The sequence below is a fragment of the Bombina bombina genome, chromosome 4 (genome assembly GCF_027579735.1).
Source record: "Bombina bombina isolate aBomBom1 chromosome 4, aBomBom1.pri, whole genome shotgun sequence".
Classification (NCBI taxonomy): domain Eukaryota; kingdom Metazoa; phylum Chordata; class Amphibia; order Anura; family Bombinatoridae; genus Bombina; species Bombina bombina.
The window spans coordinates 1,078,753,720-1,078,775,576 of NC_069502.1; the positions used below are offsets into that span (position 1 = coordinate 1,078,753,720).

The window sequence follows — 21,857 nt, forward strand, 5'->3', positions numbered from 1 at the left end:
TGTTTCTCCGTTGTACTTTTATCCTTGTACAGATGGGCAGCGCTGCAGAATGTGTTGGCGCTTTATAAATAAAGAATAATAATAATAATAATAGCTACATGTGCCTCACCATAAACTAATTACCATGGTTACAATTGCTTTGTCTAACTTGGGATTAGGACGTGTATTTAATGCAAATGAAAGTACATGTATAATTGGTTCTGTATCCTTTGTAGGTCTCAAAGGTTTAATTAAAGTAAACACATCACTAAACAAAAATACCACACACAATACTATTTGTTTTAATAATAAGAGGTAGGTACCAAATTCAAGTCTGAAAGCAAACAGTCAAAGACAAAACTGATGTAACAGTACAGTAAACAATATAGTAAACAATATTACCATCAGTAGCTTGAAGGCTGTAAACCAGTCCAAGGGCCAAAAACCCTTTAGCAAGAAACTCTCCTGCATCATCTCCCATATCAACCACAATCTTTGCAAACTGCTCTGCTTCTTGCAACTGTAAAAAACATAAACAAACAACAATCAACCTATCCCGTTAACATGTTGTAATGTGATAGCACATTTTTTTTATTGCCCTATTGCTTGCATTTAACTCCTGCAAATGAATTTTAGCAATTTTTTCTATTTCTCCATTTAAAGATAAATAGAGCCTTGGGTTTTTTTGGTTTTGTTTTCTTTTTATTTACCTATCAAAAACATAATTTATGTAAGAACTTACCTGATAAATTAATTTCTTTCATAGTGGCAAGAGTCCATGAGCTAGTAACGTATACATTCCTACCTGGAGTGGGCAAAGTTTCCCAAACCTCAAAATGCCTATAAATACACCTCCCGCCCCACTCATACCTTAGTTTAACATGTAGCCACGAAGTGAGGTATAAAAGAAGGAGTAAAAATCATACAAAAAGAGAAACTGGAAAAAAATAAAGTGCTTTATACAAAAAATCATAACCACAAAACATAGGGTTGGTCTCATAGACTCTTGCCACTAGGAAATAAATTAATTTATCAGGTAAGTTCTTACATAAATTATGTTTTCTTTCATGTAAGTGGCAAGAGTCCATGACCTAGTGACATATGGGATATAATACCCAAGATGTGGAAATCCACGAGTCACTAGAGAGGGAGGGATAAAATAACAACAGCTAAATCTGCAGAGACATTAAATTTTAAAAAAAATTACGTTTTCTTTAAAAATGTCAAAAAAATTTAGATCAAAGGCACTAGAATCAAACTGAGACAATTGCCTGAAGAACCTTTCTACCAAAGGCTGCTTCCAAAGAAGCAAACACATCAAAATGGTAAAATTTTGAAAAAAGTATGCAAAGAAGACCAAGTTGCTGCTTTGCAAATTTGATCAATTGAAGCTTTCTAGTAGAAAAAGCTGTAATTCTCTGAGGAGGAGACTGCCCCACCTCCAAATAAGCTTTCTGAATTGAAAGTTTCAACTAAGATGCCAGAGAAATAGCAGAGGCTTTCTGACCTTTCCTGGAGCCAGAAAAAAAAGCAAATAGAATAGAAGTCTTTCTGAAATCTTTAGTAGCCTCAACATATTTTAAAGCTCTTACCACATCCAAAGAATGTAAAGACCTTTCAAGAGTATTCTTAGGATTAGGACACAAAGAATGAACAGCAATTTCCCTATAAATGTTGTTAGAATTCACAAGTTTAGGCAAAAATTTAAATGAAGTCTGCAAAACAGCTTTATCTTGATGGATAATCAGATAAGAAAACTCACAAGAGAGAGCAGACAATTCAGAAACTCTTCTAGCAGTAGAGATAGCCAAAAGAAATAACACTTTCCAAGAAAGTAATTTAATATCCAGAGAATGCATAGAGGCCTACTTATCAAGCTGTCAATTTACTTGCATTCGACGGCACCAATGCGCTCGCCTGATATCGCCTAACATCGCCGCGGACCTGAATACGCTCTCCATATTTATAAAAAAAAGCTGTCAAAAAGCCGAGGACCAAGTACGGGGCGATGAGCAGCGGACTGTTGTCAATAGAATGCGAGCTCAATCCTATTGGCTGATTGGATCAGCCAATAGGATGAAAGCTCAATACTATTGACTGATTGCAAGAGCCAATAGGATTTTTTCAACCTTAATTCCGATTGGCTGATAAAATTCTATCACCCAATCGGAATCTAAGGGACGCCATTTTGGATGACGTCATTTAAAGGAACATTCATTGTTGAAGAAGACGTCAAACGAAGAGGATGCTCCGCATCGGATGTCTTGAAGATGGATCCACTCTGCGCTGGATGGATGAAGATAGAAGATGCCGCCTGGATGAAGCCTTCTGCCCGGTTGGATGAAGGGGTCAGCCCGCTTGGATGAAGACTTCTGCCGGCTTCGATGAGGACTTCGATGTTGGCTCTTCAGAAACTGTAAGTGGATCTTCGGGGGTTAGTGTTAGGCTTTTTAAAGGGTTTATTGGGTGGGTTTTCATTTTAGATTAGGGTTTGGGCTTTTGAAAAAGAGCTAAATGCCCTTTTCAGGGCAATGGGGAGCTTATGTTTTTTAGATTAGGTTTTTATTTGGGGGGTTTGTTGTGTGGGTGGTGGGTTTTACTGTTGGGGGGTATTTGTATTTTTTATTTACAGGTAAAAGAGCTGATTTCTTTGGGTCAATGCCCCGCAAAAGGCCCTTTTAAGGGCCATTGGTAGTTTATTGTAGGCTAGGGTTTATTTTTATTTTCGTAGGGCTCTTAGATTAGGTGTAATTAGAGTAAATATTTGATCATTTATTTTTTATTTTGTGTAACTTAGTGTTTATTTTTTTGTAACTTAGTGTTTGTTATTTTGTGTATCTTAGTTGTTAGTTTTTTGCAACTTTGTAATTTTTAATAGTAGATTTAAATTATTTGAGTAGGGTTAGGTTTTTAAATATATAATATATTTAATTTAATTTGTAGTTTAATATAATTTTAGTATAACAGTTAGGGTAGGTTAATTAATAGTTTAATATATTAGCGCTGCGGAATCTGTTGGCGCTCTTTAAATAACCGATGATAAAAATAATAATATAGTTTTATATAGTTTAATGTAATTTTGTATTATAGTTAGGGTAGGTTAATTAGTAGTTTAATATAGTTTAATATAGGTTAATATAGTTTAATTTAAATCTAAAGGTAAGTTTAAATTTATTATAAGATAGGGATGAGTTAATATTTAATATAAAGTTTGTGGGTTATTAGGTTTAGGGGTTAAAAAATTTTAGGGTTTTTTGCAATTATGTCTCAAACTGAACCTGCCTCTGATGTTACCATAACACACTGTTCTTTTATTCTATCTATCTAAGTCTAAATCTACATATCTACTATCTATCTAAGTCTAAATCTACATAGCATTACTGCAGAAATGTAAGTTTTTATTGCTACAGCTAAAGAGGCAATGACTGCTATTTTGCCTTCAAATAAATGCATAAGGTTTTTGCAACATTTCTCCTAAACTTAGTGAATTAAGTTCTGACCTTCAGCATACTGACGTATTCCTCTACTGATGGGGTCTCCTCTGTTTCACAGACTGATATAGACAAATCTTTTTTATTTAAGTTAGAATATATTCGTTCTCTCTTAAAGGAAGTTTTGCTTACTTTGGGTATTAAGGAGTCTAAATCTCCTGATGATAAAGCTAGTGATTGTCTAAGTTTGTAAGGTATCTTTAATTCAGACTACACCTCCTCAATATACACTATTTAAGGTCACTTCCTGTAATACACTTTGCTTGAATATTTTGTTCCTGTGAACATATAGGTTTGGATCTCTTTGTTTCCTGAGGAACTAGGATATCTTACCTTTTCCTCGTATTTACTGAAGCTAAAGGCTTTGCAGCCCTCTCACTCTCTTTTTCTGCAACTCCGCTGCAGTCTCCAGGTCGTCATGTGACCGGATTAAACAGCTCCGCTTCCTCTCAGTTCTGCTTCAGTGAACACTGTCGCTCTGTTGCGGTCTGGGACCTGGTATCTCCCACAACTACTCCTGGTAACCGGATCTCCTACCTCTTTTCAGCCTCACTTCCCCTTGGATCTAGACTTGGGAGACACTTCACTTCTCTCCAGATCATGCTGAGCTATAGCCACACTCCTACTCGGCAAATCAGACAGCAGACACGCTGTCACACATCATATTACCAAACTCAGCTGCAACAGACTCTGTAAAACCGCAAGTAAAACTGTAACCATTTGCAGTTAAGCTATTATGCATCCTATTTGTACTTTAATCATTCTGATGTGGCATACTTCTCTTATTTTCTATGCAAGTCTCCTTTGAGTTAAGAACTTGATACAAAAATCATATCCTCTTAACCTGCAATTTATTTTGTGCTGTCTCATTCTTTATAAAACCTCATTGAAGTGTTATGCTTAGGAAAAGTATCAACTTCCTGTCATTACTAAGTGCAAATACTCAGAACTGCTAACTTGCTAGCTTCTATAACCTTCCACTAATTAACTAATTACTCTTGTTAACCTTTAGCAAGAAGTGACTAACCTCTTAAACACTTAGGGGTTAAGGTTATGTATATATCTTACCTAATTGTATTAACTGCTTAATATTGAGTTTACCCATTACATTCTCAGTATTTTTTGGGTTTATCTTTATTCAGCTACAAATCATTCACTTATTGTACATAAGAATCAATCAGACTATTTAAACTACTGTTATTACTCCTGAAGTATTTACTATTCCTGACGCTACCTCTTTTGTGATTGCTAAAGAATGATCTAAGCCTGGTACCTCTTTTAACCCTTCTTCTAGGTTTAAGAAATTGTATCCTTTACCTGTAGCCAAGGATCCTTTAGATAGGAAGCTTGAATCTTATCCAAGAAGGTCATATTTACTTTCTGGCTATATTCTTAGACCTGTTATATTTATGGCTGATTTTGCTGCTGCTTCTACTTTTTGGTTGGACAGTTTAGCACAGCAGTTGTCTTCAGATTCTGAATTATCTAACATTATTGTTTTACTTCAACATGCAAATAATTTTATTTGTGATCCTATATTTGATGTTAGGAAGATCAATGTCAAATCCATGTCAGAACTTAATTCACTAAGTTTAGGAGAAATGTTGCAAAAACCTTATACATTTATTTAAAGGCAAAATAGCAGTCATTGCCTTCTCTTTATCTGTAGCAATAAAAACTTACATTTCTGCAGTAATGCTATGTAGATTTAGACTTAGATAGAATAAAAGAACAGTGTGTGTATGGTAACATCAGAGGCAGGTTCAGTTTGAGTTATAATTGCAAAAAAAACTAAATTAGAAAAAAATAGAAATAAATAATTCTGCAAAGTTATATCCATGCTCCTATATATGATAAATATATAACAGGCTTGAGAGAATAGGAAACAGAGCGGAAAAAAAATATAAAAAAGAAAACCGATTCATAAAATGCTGCATGAAAGCTCTCTAAGTATTTACTGAGAACACTGAATAAGCTGGGGGCAGAGCTTATAACGGCAATTTTGGGGGGGAAAATTCGGTGGGAAAATTTAAATATTTGGCTGGAAATTTTTTGGCGCCAAAAAAATGCCACACGATGACACGTCACCCTATGACATAAATAGCATAATTGCATGTGCAACATGCAAAGCTGAAGAGGATTTCTAAAATACCTATTATTTTTAAAAACCAGGTAAGAATTTTGATTGCATATAAAAAAAAGTCAATGTATCAAAATAAACCTAATGGATACTGCTATTATAGCTGCATAAAATGTGATTATCAACATTCCATGAGACTAACATAATACTTAGCATCCTAATTTATAAATAAATTACTAGCTCCAAAAAAAACCCTGTTTGTTTCACAGACTTTACCAACCTTGACAAATATTTAGCCACAAAGACGCTAAAAAAGAGCACTGAATTACTGACTCAAGGCATGTATACAAACAATATATAACAACTTTAGTTAAAAAGTGCCCAATCCATACCTGAGAGTGTCTTATATAATAAAAGTATAAACTTACTATGTAAGACACCCATCCACATATAGCAGACAAAACCAGTACTGAAACATATCAGCAGAGGTAATGGTAGAGGAGTATAATGTCGATCTGTAAAGGGAGGCAGCAGATGAATCCCTGCAACCGATTTACAGAGAGGTGAAAACATGGTGTCGTCAGACAATACTCCCTTCACATCCCTCAGACAAACACTGAACTCAGAGAGGAATTGGGCCTCAAAATGCTTAGAAGCGCCTTTCACTGCAGAATCAAGCACATCTTGCTTCACCACCTCCAAAGGAGGCAAAGTTTGTAAAACTGAGGTATGAGTGAGGTGGGAGGTGTATTTATAGGCATTTTGAGGTTTGGGAAACTTTGCCCCCTCCTGGTAGGAATGTATATCCCATACGTCACTAGCTCATGGACTCTTGCCACTTACATGAAAGAAACTATGTATTTTTTTAAAGGACAGTTTTGGTATATTTTATGCAAAGTCTTTAAAAAAATTGTTAACTTTTTCACAAACTTTGGATTTTTCACTGAAATTATTTACACATAACTACTGCATTCATAAGACAAATTGCTGTAAAAGCTTCTCTGGGGGTCCCCTTTGTTTAGAAATAGCAGACATACATAGCTTTGCTATTGTTTGTTGGTAATTTGACGGCCGCTAATTGCAGCTGCGCATCACACTTCTGAAATTTCCGGCAGTGAAGAGGTTACTTAGTTAGCATTATAATGTAGGTATTACCCTCCCACCTGACACCTTCCTAATCCCTACCTGATGTCTCCCAAACAGCTCTCCCCCACCCAGACAGTCTGTCAGTATGAGGTTTTTAGTGCTTTTTTATTTTTATATTTTCTGTAGTGTAGGATCCCCCTTTCCCTCCCACCTCCCTGATCTCTCCAAAACAGTTCTCTAACCCTCCCCCTACTAATTGTCTCCACTATTTTAGGTAGTGGCAGCTGTCTGCCAGTACCCAGTTTATACACTTTTATATATTTATTATTAATTTATTAATAAAAACCCTTTCTGTAGTGCCCCCTTAACCCTAGTCCCACCTCCCTGTCCAATTGATCTTGCTGCAGGGTCCCCCCTTTCCCACTGTAAATTCTTACTGCAGTGCACAATAACTTTTGTTTTCTGCCATAAGGTGTTGAGAGTCCATGAGCCATTACTCCTGGGAACTAATACCCAAGCCGTGTAGTCCATGAGTAATTGGGCGGGACAAATATTTTTTAAGGGCAGGCACCTAATTACCAGACAGTCTGAAGGTACCAAACACATGAACGTGGTAGAATTTAGAGTAGGTAACAGGGCAAAGCAGGATTGAGCAATAGGTAGGCAGTCCAACCTTCCAGAGTTCCAAATGGGCAATCAGAAGAGTAGGTCAAAAGTCAAAGAAGCATTCGGCAACAGGCAGGCAGTACAAAGCATAGCAAAGAGCACCTAGAAATACAAAAGTTTACCTATACTTGGGCAAGTAGAAGAGACCAAGCCTGATGCAAATAGGCGCAGGTTCGCACCAGGAATGATGCACAGGGGCAACCAGCATGGGGCAAGGATGTGCACAGAAATGTGCCTGTGGCGCACTAAAATTACATCATCTGCTGCATGCCGCAAAACAACCACAACAAGTGGCCCTAGCAACGACCGAGCAGTGGCGGCGGTACGTGACACATAACACTAACATGCAATCAATACAATTTTCAATTCACTGTTAGTTTCAAGAGTGATTATTAAAACCATTAACTTATTTTATTTAAAAGGGACTGTAAAGCTAAAATTAAACTTTCATGATTCAGATACAGCCTTTCCAATTTACTTCAATTAGGAAATTTGCTTCTTTTTTTTGGTATCTTTTGTTGAAGAGTAAATACGAATAGGTTGATAGGAGCTTAGGAGTGTGCATGTGTCTTTAGTAGTCTATGGTGGCAGAGTTTGCAACTATATATAGCTATGCTATAGAAATTGTTGCAAACTCTGCTGTTTAATGGTTAAAGACGTGAACACTACTAAACTCACCTAGGATTACTCTTTAACAAAGGATGCCAAAGAGAACTAAGCTAATTTCATCATAGAAATGTATTGAAAAGTTGTTTAAAATACCATGCTATATTCAATCCATTTAAGTTTCATATTGACTTTACTGTCCTTTTAATACAGCCATAATAAATGGGTAATTTTATGTTAAAATAGTTCACATATCAGTTAAGCAAGAGTATGCAATATCTATCTATCTATCTGTCTATCTGTCTGTCTATTTATCACGAAGATTGCAATTTTTGCGGTATGGTGCGGTACAGCTATACCGCTGAATAATTGGCCATTGCGCGTGGATAGGCAGGTCTCCCGTATTACAAGTTGCAGCGGTATAGCTATACCACAAGCATTTTAGCCTGTAACGCAACGATCCATTTCACACTCAAAAAATGATGTTTGAGTGCGGGATTTCCATACCGCTGTATTACAGGTTGTGTGGTCCAGCTAAAATGCTTGCGTTATAGCCTATATCACCCTGTCCAGTAGTTATGGATTTTGCAAAACTAAAATAATTCCCAAAACTCATAACTAAAATGTTACAAAGTACACTAACACACCCGTAAACTACCTATTAACCCCTAAACCGCCACCCTCCCGCATCACAAATTATTTATTAAACTTATAAACCCCTAATCCGCCGCCCACCCACATAGCCAACACTATATAAAGCTATTAACCCCTAAACCACCAAACCCCCACATACCTACTACTACTATTATAAACCTATTACCTCCTAAACCGCCGGCCCCCACATCAAAACTAATAAAGTAAACCTTTTAACCCCTAAACTGCTGGCCCCCCACATCGCAAGTACTAACGTAAACCTATTAACCCCTAAACCACCAGCCCCCCACATCGCAAAACACTAAATTAAACTATTAACCCCTAAACCTAACCCCCCCTAACTTTAAATTAAAATTACAATATAACTATCTTAAAATAAATAAAAACTTACCTGTGAAATAAAAAAACCTAAGATTAAACTAAAAATTAACCTAACATAAATATTTTAATAAAATAAACTACAATAAAAAAAAACTAAATTTACAAGATTAAAAAAACCTAACACTACCAAAAAAATTTAAAAAATAATTACCCAAAAAAAAACACGAAGATTACAAAAATTAATAAACAAAATTATTTAAAATAATAAAAATTACACCTAATCTAATAGTCCTATAACAACAAAAAAGCTCCCCAAAATAAAAACACCCAACAACCTGTGGTGTGTTTTTTTTTTAAGATTAGGGATGGCCAGTAAAATAGCTGATTGAAAAAGAGCTGAATGACCTTTTAAGGGCAATGCCCATACAAATGCCCCTTTAGGGATAATGGGTAGCTTAGGTTTTTTTTAGACTTAGTTGTTTTTTATTTTGGTGGGTTGGTTGGGTGGGGGGGGTTTACTGTAAATTTTACTTTGTAAATTTTAGGTAAAAGAGCTGTTTAACTTAGGGCAATGCCCTACAAAAGTCTCTTTTAAGTGCTATTGGTAGTTTATTGTTAGGATAGCGGGTATTTTATTTTGGGGGGCTTTTTTGTTTTTATAGGGCTATTAGATTAGGTGTAGCTTTTATTATTTTGGATAATTTTGTTTATTATTTTCTTAGTGGGTTTTTTTTTATTTTTCGTAATTTTAGCGTTTTATTTTTTTGGTAATGTTAGATTTTTTTTATTTTTTGTAGTGTTAAGTTTATATAAAATTTGTAATTTATTTTTTTATTTTTTCATAGACACTTTCTCTCCATTGATGTCTATGGGGGAAAGCGTCCACGAGCACTTAAAGTTAGGCCTTGGGTTTTGTGTGGTATGGAGATTATCGCACCATACCGCACAACAAGAGAAGGTTTTTCAGTAACTTTTAATGGCAGCGCTATGGAAAGTGCGATAATGCTAATAACGCTTTTTTGCATTATTTACGCACCTGGTTTAGCGCAAAACTTGTTATCTTGTATATTTTTTATTTTTTGCAAAGAGCTTTATTAAAAAGTTTCAAAACATTACAGGTGATTTCAGGACATGCAATGGAGCAGTGCATTTCCATCCAGATTATAAAGCCTGCTGTAGTCAAGTGTAGCAGTTTTGTTCTTCTCCTGCTAAGAGTTCCGGGTATAATGTTCTGTAAGTCTTTAGCTCTATGTTTTCAATCAGAGTTATCTTTAGTACTTGAAACTTGGCAATTTTTAATATAAATCAGTGAGAAGCTGGAACTATATATAAGGTTTATTTTAGGAAAGGGTTATTGAAAATTTAAGGCCAAAGTGTGGTATTGTGAGAAGGGCGGAAGGACCAGGAGGGGAAAGGATTTATAAAAAAAAAAAAAGGGGGGGGAAGGGTAGAAGAGTAAGGTTTGTATTTGTTTAAAAGGGTAGTTTACGGGATTAGGAGAGTGATAATATTATTTTATCGTCAATGGTGTCCCAGGGTTCCAAGATGAGGAAGTCTGCTTTTTTTTTGCTATATAACCACTTTCAGTGGGTGTTCAAGCTAACCTTTTTAGCAGATCTAAACTGGGAGTTTCTAAGTAAGTTTTTAAACTGATTTATACTGCATTTTTATATCAGTATCTGTGCATATTATTCTTTATAGTAGTATCTATTACATGCAGTTATATGAAAATTGGTGTAGACAGTCCCATAAAGATACCAAATGCATTTATTGCATGGAGAGATATCAGCTACAAAGTGAGTCCTAAGTCATAAAGACAGCATATAACAACAAACACATAAGACAGATTAGCTGTCTTATGCTCCTGTAAGAATCAGCTCATTGCAATAGAAGTTCCAAAAGTTAAAAAGCCTACTAGGACAGCTAATAACTAAATAATGCAACCATTTTTTGAAAGAGAGAGCCCCATCTTCCAAATCTGTCTGACCACCTGTTACTGACCTGTTCTGACTGTGATCTGGACTTACCACCTGTTACTGTCCTGTGGCGATTATGATCGAGACTGACCACCTTTTACTGGCCGGTTGTAATTGTGATCTGGACTGACCACCTGTTACTGACCTGTTGTGATTGTGATATGGACTAACCACCTGTTACTGACCTGTTGTGATTGCAATTAAGACTGACCACCTGTTACTAGCTTGATGTGATTGTGATCTGAAATGACCACCTGTTACTGACCTGTTGTGATTGTAATTAACCCTGACCACCTTACTAACTTGTTGTGATTATGATTCAGACTAACCACCTGTTACTAATTTCTTGTGATTGTGATTCAGACTGACCACCTGTTACTAACCTGTTTCGATTGTGATTCAGACTGACTACCTGTTACTGAGCTGTTGTGATTGTGATATGGACTGACCACCTGTTACTGACCTGTTGTAATTATGATTCAGACTGACAACCTATTACTGATCTGTTGTGATTGTAATTGACACTGAGCATCTGTTACTAACCTGTTATGATTGTGATCCACACTGACCACCTGTTACTGACCTGTTTTAAATTGTGATTCAGACTGACTACCTTTTACTGACCTGTTGTGATTGTGATATGGACTGACCACCTGTTACTGACCTGTTGTGATTATGATTCAGATTGACCACCTGTTGCTAACTTGTTGTGATTGTAATCCGGACTGACCACCTGTTACTAACCTGTTGTGATTGTAATCTGGACTGACCACCTGTTACTAACCTTTTGTGATTGTAAACCAGACTGACCACCTGTTACTAACCTGTTGTGACTGTAATCCGGACTGAGCACCTGTTACTGACATGATGTGATTGTGATATGGAATAACCACCTGTTACTGACCTGTTGTGATTGTGATTAAGACTGACCACCTGTTACTGACCTGTTGTGATTGTAATTGACACTGAGCACCTGTTACTAACCTGTTATGATTGTGATCCACACTGACCACCTGTTACTGACCTTGGACTGTTACCTGACTACTCTTCTTTTGACATTTTTTGATTCACAAAATGTCCTCCTCTGTCTATATGCCCTCTTCTAGAAGACCAGAAATACTGACAGTTTCTGGTTAGAACCAACTGGAAGGGTGAGCTCTTCCTACATACTGGATTCCTGCTCATGCCTACAGGTAAGCCTTAACTATCGCTACAAATAGACATAGTTTGGGTATTTTAACTAATGCAGACAGAATAGTGTAGAACACAAAGCAGAAAAAAAATCCAAGCTACTTATGATGTCTCTATAAACTCTAATTGACTGGATACAAACTCTAATTGACTGAATAGATTAGATAGATAGATGATAGATAGATAAATAGATAGATAGATGATAAGATAGCTATAGATATTATTAACTATGTTTCAAAAATATATTACCAATGGCAAACAGATAGACTGATAGAAATGTTTAATTATTGATATATATTCTCAATTATTTCCTTCATTTTACAGCACATAATATACTTGTATAACAATAATAATTAAGTTCTAAATGTGCTTTTCAGATAAGAAAAAAAGTGTGGCCCTTGTGTAGTCTAATGCAATGATTTTATCTCAGCAACAACTAAGAGACATAAACATTGATACAACATCAATTTACTTATTAATCTACAAGCTTGTAAATCTCACTAATCAAGCAACAACTACACAGAAAATTAAATTTAATGTTGAACTGATGGAACTAACGTATTTCATGTTCCATTTAGATTTATCAAGTGCTGTCATTTTTAATAGCTAAAGATTTAGCAAAAAATAACAATAATTCACAAGATTATAGCATGTAATGTTATTCACTAGAAAATGCTGAAGCTGTATTATACATCAGTTATTTTTCAATTTGGTTATTTTGACCATATTTACGTTTACTTTTATTATTAAGAAATATGGTACTGAATATTTTAAATTAATTCTTTTTATATTGGTTCTATCAAATACCATTCCACTTTTTAAAGGTGTATTAAAATGTATGTTGTGATTCAGACAGAGCACACAATAAAAAAAATAAATTCCAATTTACTTCTGTTATCAAATTTGCTTTTTTTCATGGTATTCTTTGTTGAAGAGATACCTAGGTAGGCTTCAAAAATAGTTAGAGACTACGGGGCCGATTTATCAAGGGCCGAATGGCCCCTAATGCGCCTGTTTCTACGCGAGCCTTCAGGCTCGCCAGAAACAGCAGTTATGAAGCAGCTGACTTAAGACCGCTGCTTCTTAAAGGGACACTGAACCCACATTTTTTCTTTTGTGATTCAGATAGAGCATGCAATTTTAAGCAACTTTCTTATTTACCCCTATTATCAAATGTTCTTCATTCTCTTGGTATCTTTATTTGAAAAGCAAGAATGTAAGTTTAGATGCCGGCCCATTTTTGGTGAACAAACTGGGTTGTTCTTGCTAATTGGTGGATTAATTTAACCGACCAATAAACAAGTGCTATCCAGGGTTCTGAACTATAGGGTTCTGAACTAAAAAAATAGCTTAGATGCCTTCTTATTCAAATAAAGATAGCAAGAGAATTAAGAACATTTGATAATAGGAGTAAATTAGAAAGTTGCTTAAAATTGCATGCTCTATCTGAATCATGAAAGAAAAAATTTGGGTTCAGTGTCCCTTTAACTGGTAAGCCTGCTCTAAGGCTGCAGTCTGCAATCCTAGACATTCGGGCTGATTGACACCCCCTGCTAGAGACAAATGTTGATGGGGCGGAATTGCACAAGCAGTTCACCAGAACTGCTTGTGCAATGTTAAATGCTGACAGCGTATGCTGTTGGCATTCAGCGATGTTTGTCGGACATGATACGCTACAGCGTATAATGTCGGACAGACATTGATAATGGGTCCCCTACGAATCAATGAGGTCAATTACTTACTAATTCAATCCCACATTAAATCGTATGTATGGATTTATCACTATGAAGAGGAAGTACAAAATATTTATTACTCAATTGATGTTTAATGTAGGGTGCACATTTACGAAATATTCATGCTTGCCTGTAAGACAAATATTTACTTATCTTTCTGGGTTTACCATTATGCCTCTAAGTGTGTTTGAGCAGATGCCATTGCATATCTTTATCGGATCTCTTCACTCACTATGTGTATGTAACAGTTTTGAAAACAGGCGTAAGTGACCGCTCATATATGGATGAGAACTTATAGTGTTAGAAAAAAATACTTAAATATGAGGATAGAAAAGTAAAAATTACCTGAAACTCACTACTGTACAATGACTAAAATACCCAAATAGTAGGGCAGAAAAAAACTTTACTTTAAATACTAATGTTAAAATACAATATTGAAATACAGTGACATAAAAACACTTAAAAATAAATAGTAGTCTCTGCAGGAAAAACTTGGGTAAATGCAACAATTGCAAAATTTAAATATTCAAATGAGTAGTAATCAAATTACAGCACATTCATCACAGGGTATACACTATAGAACTGTGAAGTCCATTGTGGTATAGCTTTTGAGTAAAAAAGGTCCCTAGTATAAATCGACTATGATTGCATGGAGTCCACAAGTGTGGATAATCAGTGGGGCTTTATCTTGACCCTTCCAAAGCTGTTACTACAATTATGTTGCAAAAAAGGTCTCGGATGCAGTTATACCCTGTTTACATCCACATAATATCTTTTAATTTTAAAACAAGTATATATTATCTATAAAAGTTTTTTCCTTCAGGCGAACGCCTGATGCACATTTCGCCTCAGCTTTATCAAAGGGGCAAGTCGCCCCCAAATTCATGTGGGTATAAGTAATTTGAACACCCAATCAGGCTTCACAGTGCTTTAGTGTATACCCTGTGATTAATAAATAAAAATTCTTCTGTATGTAGATTGTTCTAATTATTATCAATCATTAGTGGTTTTAGAAACCTAATTATTTTGAAACAAAGATCTTTGATCTCACTTCATTTTGCCTGCCAATATTATCCTCAATATCTCTGAATATATGTAAAATGAATAGTAAAATACTGAGTAGGTGGCATATGACTCCCTCCAGGAGTAAGAAAATATATCCGGACGGCAGTGTTACATGAAGGGGATATGGTTAAATTAGTACAATGAATCACATTTGGTGGCCTTTACATTTTGTAATGTGATTAGAATACAAATTAAAGATATTTTTAATTTAGAAATAGAATTACACCCTTGGATTATGTTATTTAATTAGTCCAGGAGATAGGAATATAAAATAAAAAATAAAAAAGTATATGAAAAAAAAAAGTTAAAGGGACACTGAACCCACATTTGTTCTTTCGTGATTCAGATAGAGCATGACATTTTAAGCAACTTTCTAATTTACTCCTATTATCACATTTTCTTAATTCTCTTACGGCTAGATTTAGAGTTTTGCGGCCAAAGGGGTGCTTTAGCTACGCATGTTTTTTTTTTCCCCGCACCTTTTAAATAACGCTGGTATTTAGAGTTCTCTGAAGGGCTGCGTTAGGCTCCAAAAAGGGAGCATACAGGCATATTTACCGCCACTTCAACTCTAAATGCCAGCGTTAAGAGGTCCTAACGCTGCTTTTTTACGCCCGCTGGTATTACGAGTCTTGTACACTAACACCCATAAACTACCTATTAACCCCTAAACCGAGGCCCTCCCGCATTGCAAACACTATAATAACATTTTTAACCCCTAATCTGCCACTCCGGACACCGCCGCCACCTACATTATATTTATTAACCCCTAATCTGCCACCCCCGACATCGCTGACATCTACATTATAATAATTAACACCTAATCTGCCGCTCCGGATACCGCTGCCACCTACATTATATTTATTAACCCCTAATCTGCCACTCCGGACACCGCCGCCACCTACATTATATGTATTAATCCCTAATCTGCTGCCCCCAACATCGCCGACACCTACATACTATTTATTAACCCCTAATCTGCCGCCCCCAATGTCGCAGCAACCTACCTACATTTATTAACCCCTAATCTGCCGCCCCCAACATCGCCGCCACTATTTTAAAGTTATTAACCACTAAACCTAAATCTAACCCTAACACCCCCTAACTTAAATATAATTACAATAAATCTAAATAAATATTACTATCATTACCTAAATAATTCCTATTTAAAACTAAATACTTACCTATAAAATAAACCCTAAGATAGCTACAATATAACTAATAGTTACATTGTAGCTGGCTTAGGGTTTATTTTTATTTTACAGGCAAGTTTGTATTTATTTTAACTAGGTAGAATAGTTATTAAATAGTTATTAACTATTTAATAACTACCTAGCTAAAATAAATACAAAAGTACCTGTAAAATAAAACCTAACCTAAGTTACACTAACACCTAACACTACACTATAATTAAATAAATTAACTAAATTAAATACAATTACCTAAATTAAATTAAATTAAATTAGCTAAAGTACAAAAAAAACAAACACTAAATTACAGAAAATAATAAACAAATTACAGATATTTAAACTAATTACACCTAATCTAATAGCCCTATCAAAATAAAAAAGCCCCCCCAAAATAAAAAAAACCCTAGCCTAAACTAAGCACTTTTACCTGAAAAAATATTAATACAAACAACGCCCCCAACAGTAAAACCCACCACCCACACAACCAACCCCCCCAAATAAAAAAAACCTAAGCTCCCCATTGCCCTGAAAAGGGCATTTGGAAGGGCAGTTAGCTCTTTTGCAGGCCCAAAGTCCCTAACCTAAAAAAAACCTCACCCAATACACCCTTAAAAAAACCTAACACTAACCCCCTGAAGATCGACTTACAGGGAGAAGTCTTCACCCAAGCCGGGCCGAAGTCCTCCAGATGGGCAGAAGTCTTCATCCAGACGGCATCTTCTATCTTCATCCATCCGACGCGGAGCAGGTCCATCTTCAAGACATTGCAGGTGTTAGACTTTTAACTCTAAGCCGGCTCTCCCCGTTGATTACTATGGGGAAATCGTGCATGAGCACGTACGACCAGCTCACCGCTGACTTAAGCAGTGCTAGTATTGGAGTGTGGTAATGAGCAAAATTTTGCTAAACGCTCACTTCTTGTCTTTTAACGACGGGTCTCTGAAAACTCGTAATACCAGTGCTGTAGGTAAGTGAGTGGTGAGAGAAAACTGCTCGTTAGCACCGCATAGCCTCTAACGCAAAACTCGTAATCTGGGCCTAATTCTGTTATCTTGTTTTACACAATGCTGCAATTTGCCTAAACCAGCTATTTGATTTGCGAGAAAACTGCTCGTTAGCACCGCATAGCCTCTAACGCAAAACTCGTAATCTTGGCCTAATTCTGTTATCTTGTTTTACACAATGCTGCAATTTGCCTAAACCAGCTATTTGATTTGCAGCATTTTGAAACCTAAGCTACGCAATTAGCTTTCTGGCATTTCTAGGAAGCATTAGACAAGCACAATGTTAAACACAAAAGCAAGTAGTGATTAATGCCCATTTATGCAAAAACATAAATTATGCTTACCAGATAATTTCCTTTCCTTATGTATGCGAAGAGTCCACAGCTGCATTCCTTACTTGTGGGAAATACTGAACCTGGCCACCTGGAGGAGGCAAAGACACCCCAGCCAAAGACTTAAATACTTCCCCCACTTCCTCATAACCCCAGTCATTCTGCCGAGGGAACAAGGAACAGTAGGAGAAATATCAGGGTGAAAAAGGTGCCGGAAGAATACATTTAAATTTAGGGCCGCCCATCGGAGAACACGGGCGGGAGCTGTGGACTCTTCCCATACAGAAGGAAAGGAAATGATCTGGTTAGCATAATTTATGTTTTCCTTCTTAATATGGTAAGAGTCCACAGCTGCATTCCTTACTTGTGGGAAACATATACCCAAGCTCTAGAGTACACTGAATGCTAACGGGAGGGAAAAAAAGAGAGGCGGACCCTAATCTGAGGGCACCACCGCCTGCACAATTTTTCTCCCAAAGGCTGCTTCAGCAGAAGCAAAAACATCAAACTTGTAAAATTTGGAAAAATTATGTAAGAAGGACCAGGTAGCAACCTTACAGATCTGATCCATATAGGCCTCAATTTTGAAGGCCCAAGAGGAAACCACTGCTCTCGTAGAATGAGCCGGAATCCTCAGAGGAGGTTTATGTCCCACTGGCTCTATGCTAAACAGATGACACTCCTCAGTCAAAAAGATGAGGAAGTCGAAGAGGCCCCTTGACCCCTACACTTCCGAGAAAGGAGAACAAACAGAGAAAGAAGTTTGTCTAAATTCCTTTGTGGCCTGAAGATATAACTTCAAGGCACAAACCACATCCAGAATTACGTTGTAAACGTTCCTTCGATGAAGAAGGATTAGGACATAAGAAAGGAACCACAATCTCTTTATTAATATTGCGAATTGACACAACCTTAGGAAGGAAAACCTAACTTAATTCATAGAACAGACTTATCAGCATGGAAGCCAGATAAGGAGGGATGCATTGCAAGGCAGCAATCACAGATACTCGCGCAGAAGCAATAGCCAGTTGAAAATTAACTTTCCAAGACAACAACAATTTAATGTCTACTTCATGCATAGACTCCAACGGAGTCCGTTGCAAAACTTTAAGAACAAGATTTAAACTCCAAGGAGGAACATGAGATATAAACACAGGCCAGATCCTAGCAGAGCCTTAACAAATGACTGCACATCTGGAGCTCAGCGAACCTCCTGTGCATTAACACAGACAGGGCCGAAATCTGTCCCTTCAGGGGACTTGCAGAAAGCCATTCTCCAGTAGGTCCTCCACATCTTATGATAGCTGTGACAAGCAACCAGCTTACAAGCTTGAATGAGAGTAAAATTAACTCTCTCAGAAAACCCTCTCTTGGCTAGGACTAAGAATTCAATCTCCATGCAGTCAGCCTCAGAGAATATAGACATTGATGAACAAAGAGACATTGGTCAGCAGATCCCTGCGACAAGGTAACTTCCACGGAGGAGATGATGACATTCCCACTAGATCCGCGAACCACATCCTTCGTGGCCAAAACGGATCTCAGTATCACTGACGCCTGCTTGATTCAAGCCACTACACTAGGAAGTAATGGTAACGGCCGGAAAAAATAAATTAGATGGAACCTCCAAGGCACCGCTAATGCATCTATTAGCTCTGCCTGAGGATCCCTGTACCTCGACCCATATCTGGGTAGCTTGGTATTGAGACGTCATAAGATCTTCCTCTTGCAAATCTGTCCCTTCAGGGGACTTGCAGAAAGCCATTCTCCAGTAGGTCCTCCACATCTTATGATAGCTGTGACAAGCAACCAGCTTACAAGCTTGAATGAGAGTAAAATTAACTCTCTCAGAAAACCCTCTCTTGGCTAGGACTAAGAATTCAATCTCCACGCAGTCAGCCTCAGAGAATATAGACATTGATGAACAAAGAGACATTGGTCAGCAGATCCCTGCGACAAGGTAACTTCCACGGAGGAGATGATGACATTCCCACTAGATCCGCGAACCACATCCTTCGTGGCCAAAACGGATCTCAGTATCACTGACGCCTGCTTGATTCAAGCCACTACACTAGGAAGTAATGGTAACGGCCGGAAAAAATAAATTAGATGGAACCTCCAAGGCACCGCTAATGCATCTATTAGCTCCGCCTGAGGATCCCTGTACCTCGACCCATATCTGGGTAGCTTGGTATTGAGACGTCATAAGATCTTCCTCTTGCAAATCTGTCCCTTCAGGGGACTTGCAGAAAGCCATTCTCCAGTAGGTCCTCCACATCTTATGATAGCTGTGACAAGCAACCAGCTTACAAGCTTGAATGAGAGTAAAATTAACTCTCTCAGAAAACCCTCTCTTGGCTAGGACTAAGAATTCAATCTCCACGCAGTCAGCCTCAGAGAATATAGACATTGATGAACAAAGAGACATTGGTCAGCAGATCCCTGCGACAAGGTAACTTCCACGGAGGAGATGATGACATTCCCACTAGATCCGCGAACCACATCCTTCGTGGCCAAAACGGATCTCAGTATCACTGACGCCTGCTTGATTCAAGCCACTACACTAGGAAGTAATGGTAACGGCCGGAAAAAATAAATTAGATGGAACCTCCAAGGCACCGCTAATGCATCTATTAGCTCCGCCTGAGGATCCCTGTACCTCGACCCATATCTGGGTAGCTTGGTATTGAGACGTCATAAGATCTTCCTCTTGCAAATCTCCGCAAACACTCGGGATGGAGAGACCATTCCCCCAGATGAAAGGATTTTCTACTGAGGAAATCCGCTTCCCAGTTGTCCACACCCAGAATGTGGATCGCTGACAGCAAACAAATGTGGGTCTCCGCCCACTCCAGAATCTGAGATACTTCCCTCATAGCTAGGGAGCTTCTTGTTCCCTCCTGATGGATGACGTAAGCCACCAAGGTTATATTGTCTGATCGGAATCTGATAAACTGGGACAAACCCAGCAGAGGCCAAGCCTTCAGAGCATTGTATATTGCCCGAAGAGCAAAAATGAGATCGGGAGGGAGATTTCCTCCTGAGTCCATAGGCTCTGTGCCTTCCTGGCACCCCAAACAGCTCCCCATCCTGACAGACTCGCAACCGTAGTCACAATCACCCAGGATGGTCTTAAGACGGACGTCCCTCGGGACAAGTAATCCGGACAAAAACACCAAGAGAGCGATTCTCTCGATCGGTTGTCAAGAGAAATCTGTTGAGACAGATCCGAATGATCGCCATTCCACTGCTTTAGCATGCGTAGTTGCAACAGTCTGAGGTGAAACCTGGCAAAGGAAATTATGTCCATGTTGGATACCAAGAGACCAATCACCTCCATACACCGAGCCACAGATGGCCTTAAGGAGGTCTGGAGGGCAAGACATGTTGAAACTAGCTTGCAATGTCTCTGGTCTGTTAGAAATATTCTCATTCTATTATAGTACCCGTGAATTCTACCCTGGTACTTGATAAAAGAGAACTCTCTATATATTTATTTATTAGACAGAGAAGAGATTCCGAATGGTCCACTCTTCGAAAAAATTATTGGAGCCGTAGCTAGACCAAATGGAAGTGAAATAAACTGAAAGTGCTGGTCCAGGAACACAAACCTTAGGAACTGGAAGTGATCCTTGAGGATTGATACATGAAGGGAGCATCCTTCAGATCTATCATGGTCATGAACTGCCCTTCTCGAATGAGGGGAAGAATAGACCTTATTGCCTCCATCTTGAACGAGGGGACATATAAAAACTTGTTTAAGCACTTTAGGTCCAGAATCGGACGGAAGTTCCCTCCTTCTTTGGGACCACAAAAAGGTTTGAATAGTATCCCAAACCTCTCACTGTGATAGGCACCGGCACAATAAATCCTAAGAGGACAGATCCCATACCCACCCCAGAAAGGCTTCCCTCCTTTCTGGTCAGTAAGACAGGAGAGAGAGGAGAAATCTCCCCTTAGGTGGCTGAGACTTGAAACCTATCTTGTAACCCTGAGCTATGACCTCCAGGACCCATGGATTCTGCATGTCCCTGAACCAAGTGACTGAAAAGAGTGACAGTCTGCCCCTTACATGATCCAGAAGAGGACCGGATACCGCCCATTCATGCCAACTTAGACTCAACGGGCTTCTTGCTCTGCTTGGATTTATTTCAGGACTGAGTCGGCTTCCAAGAGCTCTTGTTTTGCTCTGGCTTAGCGGAGTACTGCTTGCCCCCTGTAACCGTGGAGATACTTGAGTCCAGGCCTGTACCAAACAAAATCATAAAGGGGAGGAAAAGAAGTCTAGACTTAGAAGTCATATCTGCAGACCATGACTTCAGTCAGAGCCCAATCGGTCTGAACAGAAAAAGCTGAAGCCATAGCATTCAGGCAAATAATCTGCTCATTAGCATCACAGATAAAATAATTAGCAACCCTTAAGGCCTTAATTCTTTCCTGAATAATGTCGAGGGGACCCTCCCCCTTGATCAAATCCCTTAAG

General features: G+C 37.9%; 1 protein-coding gene across 1 annotated transcript in view; it reads right to left on the reverse strand.

Annotated features, from left to right (window-relative positions):
* TTC7A (tetratricopeptide repeat domain 7A) overlaps positions 1 to 21,857 on the reverse strand; it is a 1,159,252-nt gene that overhangs the window by 590,542 nt on the left and 546,853 nt on the right. The window contains exon 12 of the mRNA XM_053712237.1: positions 382 to 499. Within this exon, the coding sequence (XP_053568212.1) occupies positions 382 to 499 (118 nt within the window). The remainder of the gene's footprint in view (positions 1 to 381; positions 500 to 21,857) is intronic.